The sequence below is a fragment of the Triturus cristatus genome, chromosome 11, assembly GCF_964204655.1.
Source record: "Triturus cristatus chromosome 11, aTriCri1.1, whole genome shotgun sequence".
Taxonomy (NCBI): Eukaryota; Metazoa; Chordata; class Amphibia; order Caudata; family Salamandridae; genus Triturus; species Triturus cristatus.
The window spans coordinates 396,754,153-396,772,242 of record NC_140594.1 but is presented as its reverse complement, the minus strand read 5'-3'; the positions used below and the strand labels follow the sequence as shown (position 1 = coordinate 396,772,242).

The 18,090-nt window shown below is 44.1% G+C and overlaps 1 protein-coding gene across 1 annotated transcript in view; it reads right to left on the bottom strand.

Annotated features, from left to right (window-relative positions):
* Positions 1–15,760, bottom strand: part of LOC146784281 (pulmonary surfactant-associated protein B-like) — a 79,123-nt gene extending 63,363 nt beyond the window's left edge. Inside the window, exons 1-2 of the mRNA XM_085635304.1 lie at positions 15,523–15,760; positions 3,261–3,406 (exon numbers count right to left, since the gene is read on the bottom strand). Coding sequence (XP_085491430.1) covers positions 3,261–3,406; positions 15,523–15,580 — 204 coding nt within the window. The 5' untranslated portion in view covers positions 15,581–15,760. The remainder of the gene's footprint in view (positions 1–3,260; positions 3,407–15,522) is intronic.
* Between the last annotated feature and the right edge of the window lie 2,330 nt (positions 15,761–18,090).

Sequence of the window (18,090 nt, the reverse complement as noted above, 5' to 3'; positions counted from 1 at the left end):
CTAGGGCTCCCGGATTTATGGTATTTTTTTTTTTTTACATTTCCATCTGTATTTATCCATATTTTTTTTTTGCTAATCTTATCTGTATTTATCCATATTTATTTTGGGGTCTGTGAACAATTAAACTGAAATTAGTATATTTCCACATTTATTTAACCGATAAATCTCCACTCATGCTTAAATGCCTGTCAGGTTTCAATGCTATGAACACCGCAGAAGATAAATCAATGCACTTACATGAAAATATGCTAATTTCACTATCAACCTTGTGAATATCTACTGCTGGTTAAGCCTATTTTCTAAAGTTCCTTTCTTTTTCAACCCCCTTATCTATCAATCCACACAGATATTGGCCTGACAGTCAAGGCAGACAATATTAAGAATAACTAAAAACGCAACCCAAGTTCTGTATTTATCCATTTTCAAAAATAAATACAGACATGAATATGAATGTTTTCCTGTCTGTATTTATCTGTAAAAATCAATAAAATGGAAATCAGGGAGCCCTAATAATTACATGTAGAATTATAGCTGGGTAACAGTGAATAACCCAGGGTCCTGAGTGATATCAAATAGAAAACGAGAGCGATGGTAATTGTTTTTTTTGCTTGATAACTCTAATCTCTTTTTAGTTTTACAAATTTTTAATTTGAAAATATATTTTTCATTCTAGTCAAAATTAAGTATAATTTAATGATCAATTGTTATTAACATTTACTGAAAGAAGTTGTAACCAATATAGCAATGTTAATGAACTTTATCAAAGCAGCTTGTGGGTGAGGGCAGTCGGGAAGTACCCATTCCGTACCTTCACCAACAAGAAGCCTGCCACAAGGTTTAACTCCTTCACCGCGGCGCAAATTCTGCCGCGGCGCTGGGGGGGGTGTGGGGTGAGCGCGGCGCCGCCATGCTCTTGACGGAACCACGCCGTCATGAGTCACGGGCGAGCTGTGCTCATGACGGCGTGGTTCCGTCACGACTCCGCCCACTCATTATTTCGCCCGCACAGGCAGGGAATCAGTGCCGCATGGGCGGAGCGGCCACAGCATGACGGAACCACGCCGTCATGAGCACACGCCGCCCGTGGCTCATGACGGCGTGGTTCTGTTATGCGCATGGAAGGGGTTAAAGGCTTATTTCAGGCTCCTCTGAAATTTGATATATTTGTCCACCCTAAGACCAACTGGCAGTAAACAGGCCATGTCGCAAATTCCAAAGTTGTACTTAAATGTGGGAGATACCCTTCCACTTGCTAGACGAACGACAGACATAAAATCCCCAGATTCCAGGATATTGAGTAACAATAACAACTTGTTGACGTTTCCGGGTGGACAAGAAGGGCAGAGCTAGACTGAGGAAGACAAAAGTGTGCTTGCACTATAAATTAAGTATGTTGGGTCATTCTATGGACACTACAAAGGATAAATTGCCTAATAGTTTGTCTTGTTACGATATTAGGATGTTCCAATATTCTATTTCAATAAAACAATAATAATAATAAAGTGAGTTTTGACAGTGGGTACCATTTTCAGCTAAACAGTGGCTTTACAGTGTGTCACTCAGCCATTTGTTTTTGTGAGTGATTGCACAGTCCAAGAGTCAAAAGGGCAGGGGCCTAAGAGGGTTCATAGGAAGCTGTTTCTCTTTTTTTAAACAAAGTTGAGTTTAACAGAAAATGATGCTTCTCAGATTACATTAAACCTTGTATGGCCATTGGATGTTCTGCAGTTAGGCCACCTGACATTTTGGAAGTAATGCAGAGAAAACATAGGATAAACCATCAAGTTAAACAGTCATGCTCCTGAGTAGGACCATAGTGTGGGCAATGGGCAACAGAGGAAAATGCTGCTCTGCAGCACGCACTAAAATGCTATGTAATGTTACATTGATTGTAATGTGTACAGGGATTTCCTGGTAATACATACATGTTACATACAAGTCAGGCCTGATTGTATGCCAGCATGACAGCATTAACTCTTTTCCTTGTGCGTGTTTGTGTGTGTCAGGCTTAATTCCTAGAAAATTATTTTTGGGAATGGTAATGTTAACAGTGTGTGCAAGGTCACCATATTTATTTTTCGATTTATCTTCATAGCTGATGCCGAAGCACTGCTATCTGGCTGAAAACCCAACAGCTTTCTGAGGTATGCGGGGATACTTGAGTGGCTTGTTATAGTAAAAGTTATGGAATTCTAATAACCATTCAGCCAATGCAATAGCCACAAACCCTTTTAATATATATATACATATATATATATATATATATATATATATATATATATATATATTAGGTAGGGACTAGACTGATCTAATAAAGATAGCAGGAGTGTTCAATGTTCGAAGTAGTTCTCGTCTTCACCTTGCTGCGTATCATGACTGCTGAGATTATTGTGACAATTACCGCCATTCTGGTACATAAACGTTTTGTAGAAATTGTGCATAATAAATAACCTTTTTATGTGAAATCTCACCAACTGTGCGTTTCTACTGTCTCCAGGTGCCAGAATGGGGATCCATACCTATATACAATGCTTCCCTGTAGATAAGAGTTACTCTCAGGGCTGTCTCACTCCTAACATTTCATATCTATATGAGAGTAACTTGTTGTGGTGAAACACGAGGGACACCTATCCATTCTCCTATTCTCTGAAGAGCATATGCTGTGTCTCATTCCTCCACCTGGGTCTGCCCCCGAGAAGTGGGGTTCGCAACAGATTTGCTTGTATAGTTGTCCATTTTCATCCTCATACACTTGCAGCACTGTAGGAGTTCAAGAACATTCACACCAAAGTGTTGAGGATTCTGTCTCATTGAGCTGTGTGGATGTGGTTAATGTGTTGATTTTAAGCATATAGTTTTGTTATATGTGTTGTAATCGTCTATGTTTAGTATGGTTCGCTGCCACCAGTTCCCAGACTGCTACCAAGAGGAGTGTGTTGCACTTTTGATTGTCATAGTGCTGTCTAAACCGGATGAAGTTTGCTCTGCCAGTGTCAGAGTCCAGATGCTCGAAGCCTCAGCCACTGTGACCTTGGTTTCCTACAGCGCTGTGAGGTAAGCCAGCATGATGGGAGGATTACTAGTGTGTATCACTATTTTGTATTAATTAAAATAATCTGACATACAGCTAAAGCCTTCTCCAGGCCGGACCTAAAGATCAGAAAAGAAGATCCCTGTTCCATTTTTCTGCATCCTTTTCAAGTTAACCAAAGTACCAACAAAAACAATTCAAGGAGATAATCTTTTTTTGAAACACTTACCTCGGCAGCAGCATTCTGCCAGAGCTCCTCGCAGAAATCTTCTTTCATGCATAATGAGGCTGTCTCGCCACTCTGGCACCAGTATTGAGGGCCTTGTTGACATAGTTTAGGGATCTCCAGATGACGAAGCTCCACACCAGTCCCCGCTGCACCAAAGCACAGACAAGAAGGGTACTAAGTGAACCACAAATGTGGTTTGGAAATAAACAGGTAAGTATTGCAATCAAACTAAATTTTCATTGGTTCCAGAAAAGAAAGCTCAGGAAGCCCTGTCAGGGTTCTAACCAAACTGTTGCCTTAATAGATATCATTACATATTAAATTTGATCTGTGAGGCTACACCAAGAGACCTAATAGTTGGGCCTCATCTACATAGTTCTCGACAAATTTTCCATACCCATTTCCGTTATTTGGTGCATGTTCAAAAAGGGACCAATCTTTAATGAGTTCCAAAAATGGAGTTTCTTAGTTAGAACGTTTTGGCTCACAATTTGTAGAAAAAATGCCAACCTTAAGCTTACCAAATTTGCCATCTGGCCAGTTTACTCTGAACATGACTACCTTTCTAAAGAGGTGGTTTTAGTTTTTTATGACATACACACTGTAGGGATGAAAGTCTCCAATTACCTGTGCCTCTGTGCTATCCTTGCATTAAGGGCCAGATGTACGACGTGCAAAATAGCGCCTCGCAAATTGCGACTCGCAATTTGCGAGGCACTATTTGGCAAGTAAAACAGTGTGTTTAACACTGTTTGCGATTCCCAATGGGGTCGCAAATTGCCAGGCTCATGAATATTAATGAGCCTCTCGCAATTTGCAAGCCCATTGGGAAAGACAGGCCCTCCCAGGGATGGTGGCCTACTGGGCTCAGCAGACAACCATGTCTGGGACTGCTTTTAAGTAAAGCAGTTTTTTTTAAAATGCAGCCCATTTTCCTTAAAGAAAAACAGGATTCATTTAAAAAAAAAAAAAACAGTTTTGTTTCCTTTTTCAAGGGCATGTAGTGGTCCCTGGGACCACTGCCTGCCCTTTAAATGTTTTTTTTAAGAGAAAGTCACAAAGTGCAAGGGGTGCCCCTTCCAAATTGTGACTGTATTACCATCTTCTTGAAGAGGGTGGTAATTTGCAAGTGTTTTGCAACCGCAATTGTGGTTGCAAAACATTCATACATGGGGTTGCGATCGCTCTTAGGAAGGGAACGCCCCTTTCTAATAGCGACTCGCAATTCCTAAATAGCGACTCACAAATAAATTGCAACTGGCTGTTTAGGAATTTTACATAGCCCTTTCACATTATGCATGCGCAAACGGGTCGCAAACCCATTTGCGCATGCAAAATAGGGTTGTACATCTGACCCTTAGTCTTTTGTCCATGAAGGTTCCAATGTTTTTCTTGCTTTTTTTTTGTAAACAGGTTTTAGTGATTTTCGTCATCATTACAATAGAGTTCTTGCACCAGCCAGATCAGGGTTACATATTTTCAATGTACTCGTATACAGAGCTCGTTCTGCAATATTGCAATCCCAATGTCTGTTTACAACACAAAATTTGAACTGATCCCTCCCTGCCCCCTGCGAGTCAACTTTGTGGAAAATGTGTGGATTGTGTGCATATTGAGTGTCATGTGCATGGAATGGGCTGGGGCATTACTAGATCAATCAATAACTTACTAGGGGTAGTTCGAGAAGGTCCGGATGGCAGGACTGATTTGTAAAGGGGCGCATGTTCTAGAAAGCGCTCATTAAGGTCTCTATGTGTTCCTTCAGGGGTCTCTTGGTCAGGGTGGGTTGAAATCCTTCAGGAGGGCCTACCTCTATCTGGCCACCTCCATATTCCCCAACCCTATCTTAGGTTCTCTGTGCAGTATTCGTCCCTCACATCCCGCCCACTTCAGCAGTTCACTTTTTCAGGTAGCCAGCCTAGGGCCCCCTGATGATTTCCAGTTTCTGGCCATTTCAAGTTTGGCAAGGACGAACGCTAGATCTTGAAATTTGCTGGCCACTTAGGTCTTGGATATGTGGGGGAATCATCCCAATAGACAGTGGGCTGGAGTGTGCGGGAGCTCTTTGTCAATTGTCTTTTCTCCCAAAACTCGTGCAGTCCTGGGCAAGCCCAGAACATATGGAGAATATGTACCCTTTCTTCTCTGCAGCGAGGACAAGCAACCTCTTCTACTAGGAAATATCTGCTTATGCAGTCCGGAGTCAAGTAGGATCTGTGCAAGAAATAATAATGAATAAGTGTAAAGCGAGCATTTCTAGATACTCTGGTTACCCCAGCTAGTATGTTGTCCCAGTGCTTCATTAGCTAGATCTGTTTCTCACTTGATTTGTAGTTTTTCCAACGGGCGCTGCTTATCTGCGTGCAGTGCTCTGTACAGACAGGACACTGCCTTATATTGCCAGACTACAAGGCCATATAATAACTGCTCCATTGTGGTGGGGGCTCAGAAGGGTCCGCCTGACAGTGCTTGAGGATCACTGTTGTGAGGGCATTATGCAACAGAAGTGCCCATGGGGTAGACAGAACTCTGTGCGGAACTCCTCAAAGGGGAGCAGCTCCGCCTCCCTATTAAGATCTCCCATCTTTGTCGCCCCGGCTTCCACTCAAACCTCCAAATCCTGCCAGTTGCCCCCATGTGGGAGTGCCCTCAGTGTATCTAGCGGTATATCAGGGGAATATGGGACCCTGACCTTCATTTTCTGCAGACCTCGATGCCAGCATTTGGTTTGTACTTTAAGTTCATGGGAATCTCCACAGTCGGTCTGCCCACTCTGAGGAGCACCCGCAAGAGACCAGGCAGTGGTGACGCAGCTGCCCATGGAGCCCCAATCGGTTTCCATCTCTGTGCTATGTCCCAAATCAGCCTTTGCAGCTGAGCTGCTATGTAATAATTCTCAAAGTCGGCGACCACTAGCCCACCCGCATTTACCGGTCGTTGTATTGCTGTCAGAGCTACCCTGCATCATCCTGCCCGCCATACAAAAGTCCGGATCAGTGAGTCCAGCTCTTTGAAAAATGTTATAGGAATCCAGAGTGGGAGTGTATTTTAATATGTCCCATGCTGAGTCCCCTGTATAATTGCCCCGTTTAATCGCAAGTGGTTCCATGGCAAGCGAAAATAATAGGGGGGAAAGTGGGAATCCCTGTCTTGTGCCTTGCTCTACTGACCAACTCTGCGATATGATTCTTCCTGTGCGCACTCTGTTTGTAGGCCTGGTGTATAACAGTAGGGTCCATTTGATAAAGCCCTCTCCCAATCCCATGTATGTCATTACTTCATATAAATAACTCCACCCCAGGCTGTCAAATGCTTTTTCTATGTCTACAGCGAAGATTGCTGTGTTTCCTCGGTCCTCCTTGTCCATCTCCATGATATTGAACAGTTGCCTAATGTCCCCTGCTGTGCTACGGGTCGGGATAAACCCGGCTTGTTCCTCGTGTATCAGTGCAGGTATGAAAGGCAATAATCGGGTGGCCAGAATCAGACTTAGGACTTTGTAGTTGATGTAAAGCATCGATTATGGCCAGTATGTCGATCTGTCATGTGCCACATTGTTTGGTTTTAAAATGGGGACTATTACCGCTTCTCTCGGGGTGTCCGGGAGGGAGCCAGTGTCTTTAGCCGTCTCATAGAGCTTTGCGAGTTGAGGTGTCAGCTCAGCGGAGTACGCAGCATGGAACTCTACTGGGAGCCCATCCGTACCGGGAGTTTTGTTGTGCATCACATGGTCTTTTGACAACAGTCCCTGAAGCAGTGGGACTCCCTGTAATGCAATTAGAATTCCTAAAGAACACACCTTTTGTTCCCTTTGAGCCGGGAGACTCTTCATTGGTATCCTTGTCTTGTAGTCTCCAGGACGTAGCCTTACTTTGACCCAGTCTATGCAAGACCTGGCTAGAGGCTTAGAAGGTCCCTTATGTTTACTGTTCTTGTGTGTGTGAGATGATCACAAAGATTAAGAGTACATGTCTTGCAATACTAAGTGTGATCATCTCAACGTGTGTGCATGGCCCATGCTTTGCAAATGCTATCATTCCACTCATCACTCAGGTTACCTGTATCTATTCGTAAACAGGAATTTTTCCTAGAATAATGGTTGCAAGATAGAGGATCCACATAGCCCACAGAGGACAAACTCATCCCCTACATCTTTCAACTATGGTTCTTTTTTTTCCATGGCTTTGTGGAGGGAATACTAAAGCATTAGTTCAGCCTGAAGGAGTGTAGGGGGTAGGATGCCTAATGAATAAAGAATATACCTGCTTCAGATCAGCAGCCTCTGCACAGCTTTCCAGCATGCTGCATAGATTGGGTGACCAGATTTTCATCACAAACACAGGGGTTTGTATAAACATACACACCACCTGGAGAGGCTCATTCAGCCCTCATTAAATCCTTTTGTGCTGCATGACTGAGGCCAGGCAGCTCTGTTGGAAACAGAGGGCTGGTGTGAATGTGGCCCTGCACAGCACCTGGATAAATGTGAATGCTCACCTGACCCACTCTTAAAACAGGGACATGTATTTTTTTTTGCAGAAAGTGTTTGGGTGCTGGGATAGTTCTCGAAAAGGCTAATCCATGATGTCTGGTCACCCTAACGCCGCATTGAAGAGACTTGCTCTACAGAGACTCATGCGTGAAAAAAGACCCATTTCAGGCGGGAGATTTTCAATTTATTAAGTCATAATTGGCTTAATTGTATGTGTTTCCCAGCTGATGTCTCCTCTGTTTCAATTTAAGTCAATGGGGAAAATCAATTCCCCCATTTCTTTTTTGAAAGCTTCTCCTTACCAGTTTTAAAATGTTGGCATGTATGGAGAATGCCAAGACTAGCACTCACTAACCCTCCTGCCCAGCTCCACCAAGTTGGTGACATAGAGTGAACTGTGGGACTGTGGAGGGATCAATGATGCCATCATGGTGAACTACTAATCAAGAGTGTGTGAATGTGATCTGCAGTGCAATGCGGACCATGTGTGTGAGAAACCCTGGGGCTCTCCATTTACAGCCACTACACCATTTCTGCCTTGTATGATTCAAGACGGTATGTTTGAGACCACCTCTTGTACAAGAATCACAACCAAGAAAGCCGGTGTCTTGCAGTACTGAACAAGCAGCTAAAATACCCCCTCATTACTGGAACAAGCGTCAGAGATGCCATGAGGTACAGACGGTGCTCGGCAAGCCCGGCACTCAATTTCAACTCACAAGCTCAACTATGAGCCTCTACAAGGCTGAGTGAACTCAAGCCTGCAAGGGGGAGCGATGCAGACCTTGGGGTCTGCATCACTCAATGCCCTGTGGCCCATTATGACCTTAAAATGGAAAGGATGCTGGGTGGAATGACTTGGTCTGTCAATTTCTGGAAAACGCTCCCACTCTCCATGATGGGATGAACCTCTATAGCTATAATGGTGTTCTTGCCACGCTGGCTATACGTACTACAGAACGTAATGTGCCAGGCCCTACCTTCCACATTAACGCAGTCGGATAAGATGCTGGGGACACTGGTGTGGGCGAGCAGACAGAGCCGGGTAAAACTGGACACACTGAAGCTTCCTTGGAGGGAGGGTGCCTTGGGCTACTCCATCTCTTCTTATACTATGAGGCCAGGCAACTGCAGTATGTGGTGCAATGGCTTGATCAAGACCTGACTTAGGAAAAAACTCTGCTGGCGGGCACACATGACCCCCATACCCTACTAGACATACTCATGATGGGAAAATTGGTTCGGAACTCCCTCTCATACTTACTGCAACAGGCAGCTGTGTGTGGCATAGGGTGATGGCTATGATCCTGAGAAGTGAACCCTACGCAGAAGACATGCCCCTATGGGCCCTGAGGCTGTTCGCAACCTTCCTATAAGATATGTCCTTTGTGAGATGGTGGGAGAGAGGCTGCAGGAACGCAGTACATCTCTGTCTTAACAAGCGGATCTTCTCCTGTGAGCAGGGTCAAGAGGGGCTTGGGGAGGGCTCGGGACAATTCCTGCATCTATTAGGATGGCTCATACGGAGAAGGCTCTGGACCTCATTACTGAAAGAGCCAAAGGATCATGCCCTGATGACACAGCTGGTGGGTTTGGCAGGCTTTCGGCAACTAATTACACACCTCTAGGAGGGGGAGACAACGTGTGCCAAGGATAGGTGACATGCAGAGTGCCTGGACGAGCTGCCGGATGCAGCCTGGCTGAGGTTATGCGTGCAAGTCCGTCTGGTATCACCCAACGGCCATTTCAAGTTTATTCTGGAAAATAGTTGGGTACAGGTGCTTTCTGTTAGGTATAGTGAGATGTCAGTCGGGATTCATCAGGGATGTTTACATACACAGATAAAACACACACACAGACTTTCTCCCTCCCTGTTTTAAAAGTCCTCAAAATAGTGGTTATTTTACAAAATATGGTATTTTCTCTCTCAGTACTCCTATCAATCCGCATTCCTCTCCCTTTCTACTGCCCCTTAATCCCCTCTCATGCGCCCTGCTTGTCATATAATGTATTGAAACATTATATGCCAGTCTGATTGTCAGAAAAACTGAAGCTCCCCTCTCTCCCCCTAGCCCCTCCGCCCCCATTCTTAAGGACCAAGCTACGCCCCTGGTCTTTGGAAGACTTTTTGCATATGACATGCTCCTGCACCCGGGTCGTGGACATTTGGAGAGAAGTTTTCCTTATACTGTCTCATGTAGTTGAGGTTACCTGGATGAGAACGGTGAAACTTTGCATGCTGGGAGCGCTCCTGCGGAGTTGCGTACCGCAAATGCCAACCCGGATGCTGATGCTTGGGGTGTTCTGGCGCAATGGTGAATTGCCATCTGACGGAAGGTGCCAGGCGCCGCAGATCCAAGCTTGGAAGGGCAATTTACTTGAATGGGTAGCATAGCAGATGAGTAGCACATCAAACTTACCCGCAGAGATGACAAGGTTGTTGAGGATTTAGGGATCTGGGAGAGAATCTTGAAAAGTTAATGGACCCACTGAATCGCAGACCTATGTAGATGCTGCAGCAGGAATGTACACTGGCTGTAGATGAACCAATGGGCAGCTGTATGGTTGGTTGGATTGCGGGTGGTGATGTGTTTTGGGCAAACATGACTACAACGATTTGTAGAGATACATCCTGTAACATGGTTACGCTTGTGACACGGATTTGTGCTTTAAAAAAAAATGTTGATAAACATATCTTTAACAAAAAAAACAAAAAAAAAAGCCTGCAAACCTGAAATGCTACCCTTCCAATAGGAACAAGCATTGGTAATGCATCGGTTTCCCTATGTAATGAATAAAGAGCTGTTTTCATCAATCATCATCCGGGAGAAGGAAAGAGTCCTTGACAGATAACACGGGTGTGGAGAGGATGTGGCACAGTGGCCAGAGCTGCTGACTCAAGAGCTGGGGATCCTGGTTTGAGTCTCGGTGGCGCTGCGCAAAATCCTGTGATGCTATGCAAATCACTTAATCTCTCCAGGTGATAAATTGATATATAAATATGCTGCAAGAGTGAAAGGCAAAACTTTATGAAAATATAGTTCCACCAAAGCGAATATTAACAGTATTTTGGCGGCAGGAAACTGATAAGAGAAGCAGACAAGGAACAAGCATTGGTAAATGCAGGAAAAGATGTTTCAGTGAAATGGCGGAAAGGTATGTGGCAAGCACAGGAACCAATGAGAAGCCAAAAGGAGAATAGTAAGTCTCTTTTAAGTTTATATTAAAAACAATAGATTTCTCAAGCACAGCGCAAGGGATGTGCAGGCGAAACCTAAAAATACAGTTGTTTTAGGCCTTTCCTTGTTATTTGGCACCACCTATTGGTGGCACCTTGAGTCTGCTACCTTACCATGCCTCACACAAATCTCAGCACTAAAGGAAAGTCAAAGTAATGGGAACAAGCACATCTCCAATACTGCCCTTCTACAACCCCATTGACTGCCAATACTTCATATCACCAATGCTTTACCGGGGACATCACATGGAGCACAATGTTACTCTAATGTCCAATCAGGGCTGGACTGGCTGTTGCGGTCACCGGGTGTTTTCCCGGAGGGCTGCAAGGGTGGGGGCCGGTTTTGGACTGGTGGGGTCCATTTTTTGCACAGGCGCCCGATTTTGCAGCAGTGCTGCAATATCGGCCACCTGTACCAAAAGCCAGAAGCAGCCGGCACCAAAAAGCCAGAACCCGCCGGCACCTCGTCCACCCCGTTGCACCGCCCCCTTCCTGCGACCAGGCAGACTTAATTGCCAGGGCCGGTTTGCGTTCCCAGTCCGGCCCTGTGTCCAATGTCCGAGGACTGGAGTTACAATAGTAAATCTGTCCTGTTTCTGCAATGTTAAGGGGAAGTAAAGGCCAAAGACCATGTAGTGGCTATGGAGGAAATGGCAGGCAGCTGACGTAATTGTCAGCTGAGTTGATGGCTTTTATCCCAGGGCAAGAGAGTCTGAATAATCTGGAACCCTGAACAGGTAGGCGCCTCGGTCACACTACGAGCCATTTCAAGGATCAGAAATATTAGGAAATTATTAAAAAATAAAGCCAAACTTTTCTAAAATATTTACAGGTGCACAAAACTCCACAGTCCGCCTAAAACTGGTGTTCAATAATTCAAACCTCTGCCCTCTTTTCTTCCTTGGTCTTTGTAAGAGCCCTGCATCATTCTTAGATACAAGTTAGTTTCTAATGGATAGGAAATAAATTAAACAGGCTCAGTTAGTTTAGCTCCGACAGTCAGAGCTCTATCTTGTACAGTGGCCAAACAAGAAGGAAGGGGGGCTGCTAGGACAAAGTGCAAGCTGCAACGTAACAGGAGCACACGTCTGAGACAAAGGCTAAAGGTTGAAGGTGGAATCACATTTAATCAGCGGCGGCTCCTCCGCTATGGCGGAGGAGCGTCGCCCCACTGCTACTACCCAGCAGAGTCAACAGTGAAAAAGAAAATGATAATAAAATTATTTAAATATATTATTTTTTTTACCGGTGCCTCGGCTGGTTAGGAGGAGTTGTGGGCACTGCTATGTGCACATGATGGTTTGGCAGGCCATTTTAGGTCGCCCAAACCGACATGCGCACTTAGCATTTCTCCACCTGGCTGTGTTGTACAGCCAGGTGGAGAAAAGCCACAGGCTCCCTGGCACTTTGTGAGAGGAGAAGCAGACTGCTCAGACCAATCCCAGTGCTGCTGTCATGCTGGCAATAGTACTCCCGTCATGAAAGCAGTGCTGGGATTGGCAGCGTCAGGTAAATTGAAATGTATTTATTTATTTCTCGTATTTTTTTTTATGTATTTATGTCCCCCTACCCCCGAATTGCCACCCTACCTCTTTGTATCATGGTCAGCCGCCACGGCATTTAATAGACATGAAAAAGGAAGGAGGCATCGAGAGAAAATGAAGGAAAGATTTTTGTGAACCTAAGAACAACCAGGGAGTATAAAAAAGCCATCTGCTAAAGCCACAATCGGGATTGCCAATCTGTTGCCTTTGCCATGGCATTTGTAAATGAGGACATTTTAGAAGTATGGCTGAATTCCACAAACATACACCAATGGGTCAGGCGTTTTCTGAGAGTAAATAAAGTAGTTTGCGATTATTCGTATATCTATTCCAACCAGTTTTCCACCTTAGAAGCACATGTAAATGTACTCCTGTTAATGACAGGGATTAAGCATGTTTCCAGGCTAAGAATAGGCAAAGAACTGCCCTATCCTTAAAGAGAGTGTGCTTTTTCTCCTTTACGGATACAGTTGTTTCACTATGACTGATGGTGTTATAATGGGAAAAGGTTTATTCATGAGGAAAGGCATTTTCCCTGTGAAGAAACAAAAATAAAGCTGGATGTGCAAATGCACATTCGCATCATATGTTTGCAGGCAGAATTTTCCATCTGGTAGAATTATGCATGTATTCATTTAAACATGTCTACTCCTGAAAAATTACAACTAGGGCCGTTTTTCAGTACTAGCAGAATTTGCACCAAAAACAGCGGTAGTCCAAATAGTGCAAATAAATCCATGCATACGATCAATTAGCTCATGAAAAATTAGAACACATACAATCAGACTCAAATAAGCGAGTTGTAAACAAAGGCAGTTTATGCATAATAGGGTGGCCAAGTGTCCCTTTTCCTGCAGGTTACCCCTCCTTTTGCATGGTTAGTCCTGCTCTCCGCCCCAAGCTGCTACAGGGCGCCAAATGTCCCACTTTTTGCACTTTCAGGGCAAGGGAGAGAAAAGCTCGCCGGAATGATCTGAGCTGCACAACAGCACACCTCGAGTGACCTGGTTGAATGTCCCACTATCAGCATTTCAGCTGCTAAAGAGGTACCTATTGGTAGCTAGCATGTGTTCACTGCATGACTGGAGGGAGGGGGAGCTGCCCGCAGGTAGAGTCCTGCACAACTCAGCTTCAGGAACATGTTCCCCTTTAGAGATGCTGATACAGAATGGGGCATCTGCTGTTACAGGGCCCTGAGAGTGTGATTGTAAATCATTAAGACTGTTTCAAAGCCTTGAAGTCTTATCAGATTAGAGGCAGAGAGCATGAGATTTGCCCAAGATCAAATGGTTTGAAAAAGTTCAAGATCTGAGACAGCCACGCAGTACTGCTTGCTCCAAAGACTATAAATTTAGCATCATATTACATTTTGGCTCATAGACCATAAGACTGGAGGCTGCCTACTCCAAGGTAATATATAGTGACATTTCTTTTTTACTCACTGCTTTTAGAATGGATATAAAATATCTCAAGCTTAACAAAATAAAAAATCTGGCAATAAGAACAGTTAAGGTTTACTCAAAGGGCACGGTCATCACACACAATACTAACGGTGGGTGGCGAACTCCCCTCCGCTAGCAGTGTTTACAGAGTTATGCCAACTCCGCGCTCCACTGGGAACGCAGAGTTCAGCAAAAAACTCAGACTCCGCGGCATAGCGGAGTTTGCCCTGCCACCCACCCCGAGTCCGCCACAGGCTTTCCTGGTCACGGTACTTCCGTGCCCTGCCCGGGCTGTCCTCCTCCTCCTGGCTGTCTCCTCTCCTCTCCAGGCTCGTCCCAAGGCAAAACGAAACCCCTATGCTCTAAGTCACTCTTGAGACAACTGCGCATGCACACACGCGCACATGCGCAGTCCTCCCAAGACGTAGAAAATAGGAGTTTCTTTTTGCCTGGGGACGAGCCTGGAGTGGAAAGGAGACAGCCAAGAGGAGTAGGAGGACAGCCTGAGCACGGCGCGGAGAAGCACCATGACCAGGTAAGCCTGCGGCAGCCTCAGGTTGGATGGCAAGGGGAGGAGCCGAATTCCACTGAGATTTCAGCCAACTCCTTGGAATTCCGCAAAGTGGCACTCGGCCTACCCTTACTCAATACCCAAAATATCCTGCTGAATTATATCATATAAAAGAGCCCGAATTAGTTCAATAAGATTATGGAATGAAACCCAAAAAATGTGCTCCCTGATTCATAGGCCCTTTGCTCCTCAACAGATGCCTTCTCATGCCTCCATGCAGGCAAAGTGTTTCCACATGTGCAAAGAGTCCCCATACGCAATGCGCTATCCAAAGTGATAACAGAAAGTTCTCCACTCTATGGACCAGGCAATGAGTCACTAGTCAAAGCAGCCTAACAAAGGTGTGCACTCACCACTGAAGGTGCCATACTATCAACATACTCATAGAGATCTGCATGTGACTACAACCTCTGACGCAGTTCTACCCAAAGCTAGGAGTATGCAAAATTCCAAGATAATGACTTGTAATTAAGTGAATTGCAAATCCATCATTAAGTGCTACTTTTTTGCACGAAAGTTTTCTCAACATGAGGATGCATTTTGCACTAAAAATGTAGGATGCACAACAGAACTGACCCCAACTTCAGCCACTAAAGTTCTGGTGTTTGGGTTGTACCCGCGCGCCACAGTAAAACTTCTGCTGCAAAACAGAGGCATCAATATGTAACTGCCTTCTGGTGTAACTTTTGGAATTTCTTCTAATAAGCGTAACATGAAATTCTCAAAATGACATGAATTACGCTGGCGTAATTTAAGTTTCAGCCATAAACAAAGATATACATCTTCTTAAACAAGCATTCCCCTGATATGAATATCTCCCCACAGCTAAAGCCTGCCTCACAATGGTAGTAACTCATGACATGAGAACATTCAACTTACAGGAATGTGTCCCCATATTCAGGAACACGTATTTCTTTTAAGCCCCACCTTCCCCACAGTCCGTCTGAACAAGCAGTGATGCTTCCCTTCTTTTACCTGTGGCTGTGTGTAGCATCAGCGGCAAGATGAGGAGAGCTGCCATTGGTCCAGCCATTCTCTTCTCTTCTGACCCACAGGACAGGGTTCTTCTCTGGCTATCTGAGTCGATCTGACAGTGGTGGTTTTGGATACCGAGGCTCAAGCCTCTTCACTCCATATTCTCTTTGAATTATTTAGTCACAGTTCTGTTTTCTTGTTGATCTGTCACACATTGTCAGATGCAGAAGTGCAGATGCTCAGCCTCTTATAGCGCAGCTCTAAGAGGGGCAGATCTACCTTTCACCAATCGGTTCCTCTTCACACATTCTCAGGCCTTTAGTGCAGGAAACCTCAAACCACTGTTCTCGCCTTGCTAAGTTCTTCCACCACCATCTCTCTCCATTGCTCAATCTGTCAGCAGTACAGCTCAAGAGATGAATGTACTTGCAGCAGAGAGACAAGTGATATCTGCCTGATGCAGAGCACAGCCCTTGTGATAACACCTGAGCCTATAGTTTGTTTAACCATCCTATCGCAGGATAAATAACAATAAGAAATCTCAAGGAGATAATGCACCTGCTTTAGCTAGCCGTGAGTAATGTCCATGTCAAATGATCACAGGTTAAGTGGAATCACATGATGAATACACCTGTCCGAAGTGGAATGGGTATGTGTGTGTGTGTGAATGCTTGTGAGAGTGCAATGTTGGTTGAGTGCTGCTGAGGTCATTGTGCTATCTGTAGGACACCTGCTTTGATCCCATAGAACTAGGTCAGTGTTTTAATAAGGCCCAGGCGTAACATTTTGTTCCAATCGCAAAACTGGTGGAATTTGGCAACTCCACGTTACTCTTGTAAAGCAGAGTTTTGGACAAATTCTACTAATTGTTACATGGCCAAATTTTTTCTTGCGCAAGGCTCTACTGGCAAGTCAAGTGAGAATTGGCATTCCGTAGCATGATTTTCGGCCAGTAGGAGAAGTTCCCATGATTTTCTAACGTGGCTGGTTGCAAGCCGTCGTGGTCAGAGAGCTGCTTTTTCAGTAGATTTTCTACTTGGGCAGCATAAAAATCAACTCAAATGGCTGCACGTTCTTGCACACTGGGTGGTGCCCTTCGCACTGATTACAGAGTGAGCGACATGATGTGCCTATTTCGAAGGTTTAAAAGGCTGTTTTTTCAAAGGGCAGCTAGCAATGATCACTTATTGGAATTATAATAGTCAGGCTTTGTTTACCTTTCTTGAATAAAACTGTTAATAAATCAGTGGGTAACTGTAAGGGTCAGTGGACATAGGTGATTCTTAGGCTAAATGTATTGAATGTTTAATTATGAATTCTGTGCATTTGCACCATAATTTGGCAAATTTGGAGAATTCACCAACATTTTGAATCTACCTCAAATGAGTAAAATAATACTGGCTGAGAATGTAGCATTTAATTTCCCTGTTTTGCTACATCATTTTGATAACCTTGCTGTAGAATTTGATCCTCCATGCTGTATAATCCTACTAGCTCTGGCAATGTTGTTAAATAAGCACACATGCAGAGTGGTCTGGAATCCATATTTCACAAGTAATGGTGAAATATTTCCCATAATTTGCAGTTACCTGTAAAATATGGGTTGAAATACCATATGCAGATGAGTGAAGTGTAATATGCTTATTACCATTGTTGAGTGTGGGGAGGAGTCAGGATTTATGGGAGAGGAAGCCTCTACACATCTGCATTTATGTTTTATTCCATGATATTATTTCATGTGTGCTTATTTTAACAATTTACATTTTAGAACATTTCATCATAAATGTATACCATACTTGTTACATTTAAAAGTCGAAATAACTTATTTATTGCAACATTATTTCCCATGGTGTTATATTTCAAGCCCCTGAATGCATTAGTTTCTATGGGAGTGTGTTGCAGTACCTGCAAGTGGCCATCTGTGGTGCTAGACCTACCTCAATGCTAGGCTGCAGTATATTCACACCTTGTTTTAAGACTGTAGTAACTTTGGAAGTGTAGTCTGTAATAGCAATAGCCTTACTTTGTTATGGGTGTGTGTTTTTATTTACATGTCCCTCCATCAACTTTGCTCTATGCGTCCCTAAACTTCTCCTATTTTTGAGTAATTATTTCCCATTTTTCTACAACTCCCCTGGTCAAGCCTGCATTTACACGCAAATTAAAACCTTACATGTGCGGAGATCTTCGCCGCCTTGAAGGAGATCTCTGTATATGTTTCTAGCATTTTGGAGTACGTGAGTAGCACTACTTCCCATACTTCAAAATGCAATTTGTGATTAGGATCCTTAGTAGTTTGAACAAACCACTGCAGAATGCTGCCCTTAAGCCTCTACATGTGTTTTTTGGGGGCTCAGCATTTCACCCCTGGGTTATGCCCTTTAACAGAGCAGCACATTTACCCATTGAAACACAGCGATTTTGGAATTATAACATTAATTTAACCAAAAACCTATATTATTTATAAGAGCAAAAGTTAGACATAGTAGCTGCACTGGCACAGCTTCTCAACCAGTGTTTGGGCAAAATTTGGTTGAAAAATATTGGGACACAGAAATATCATAAATT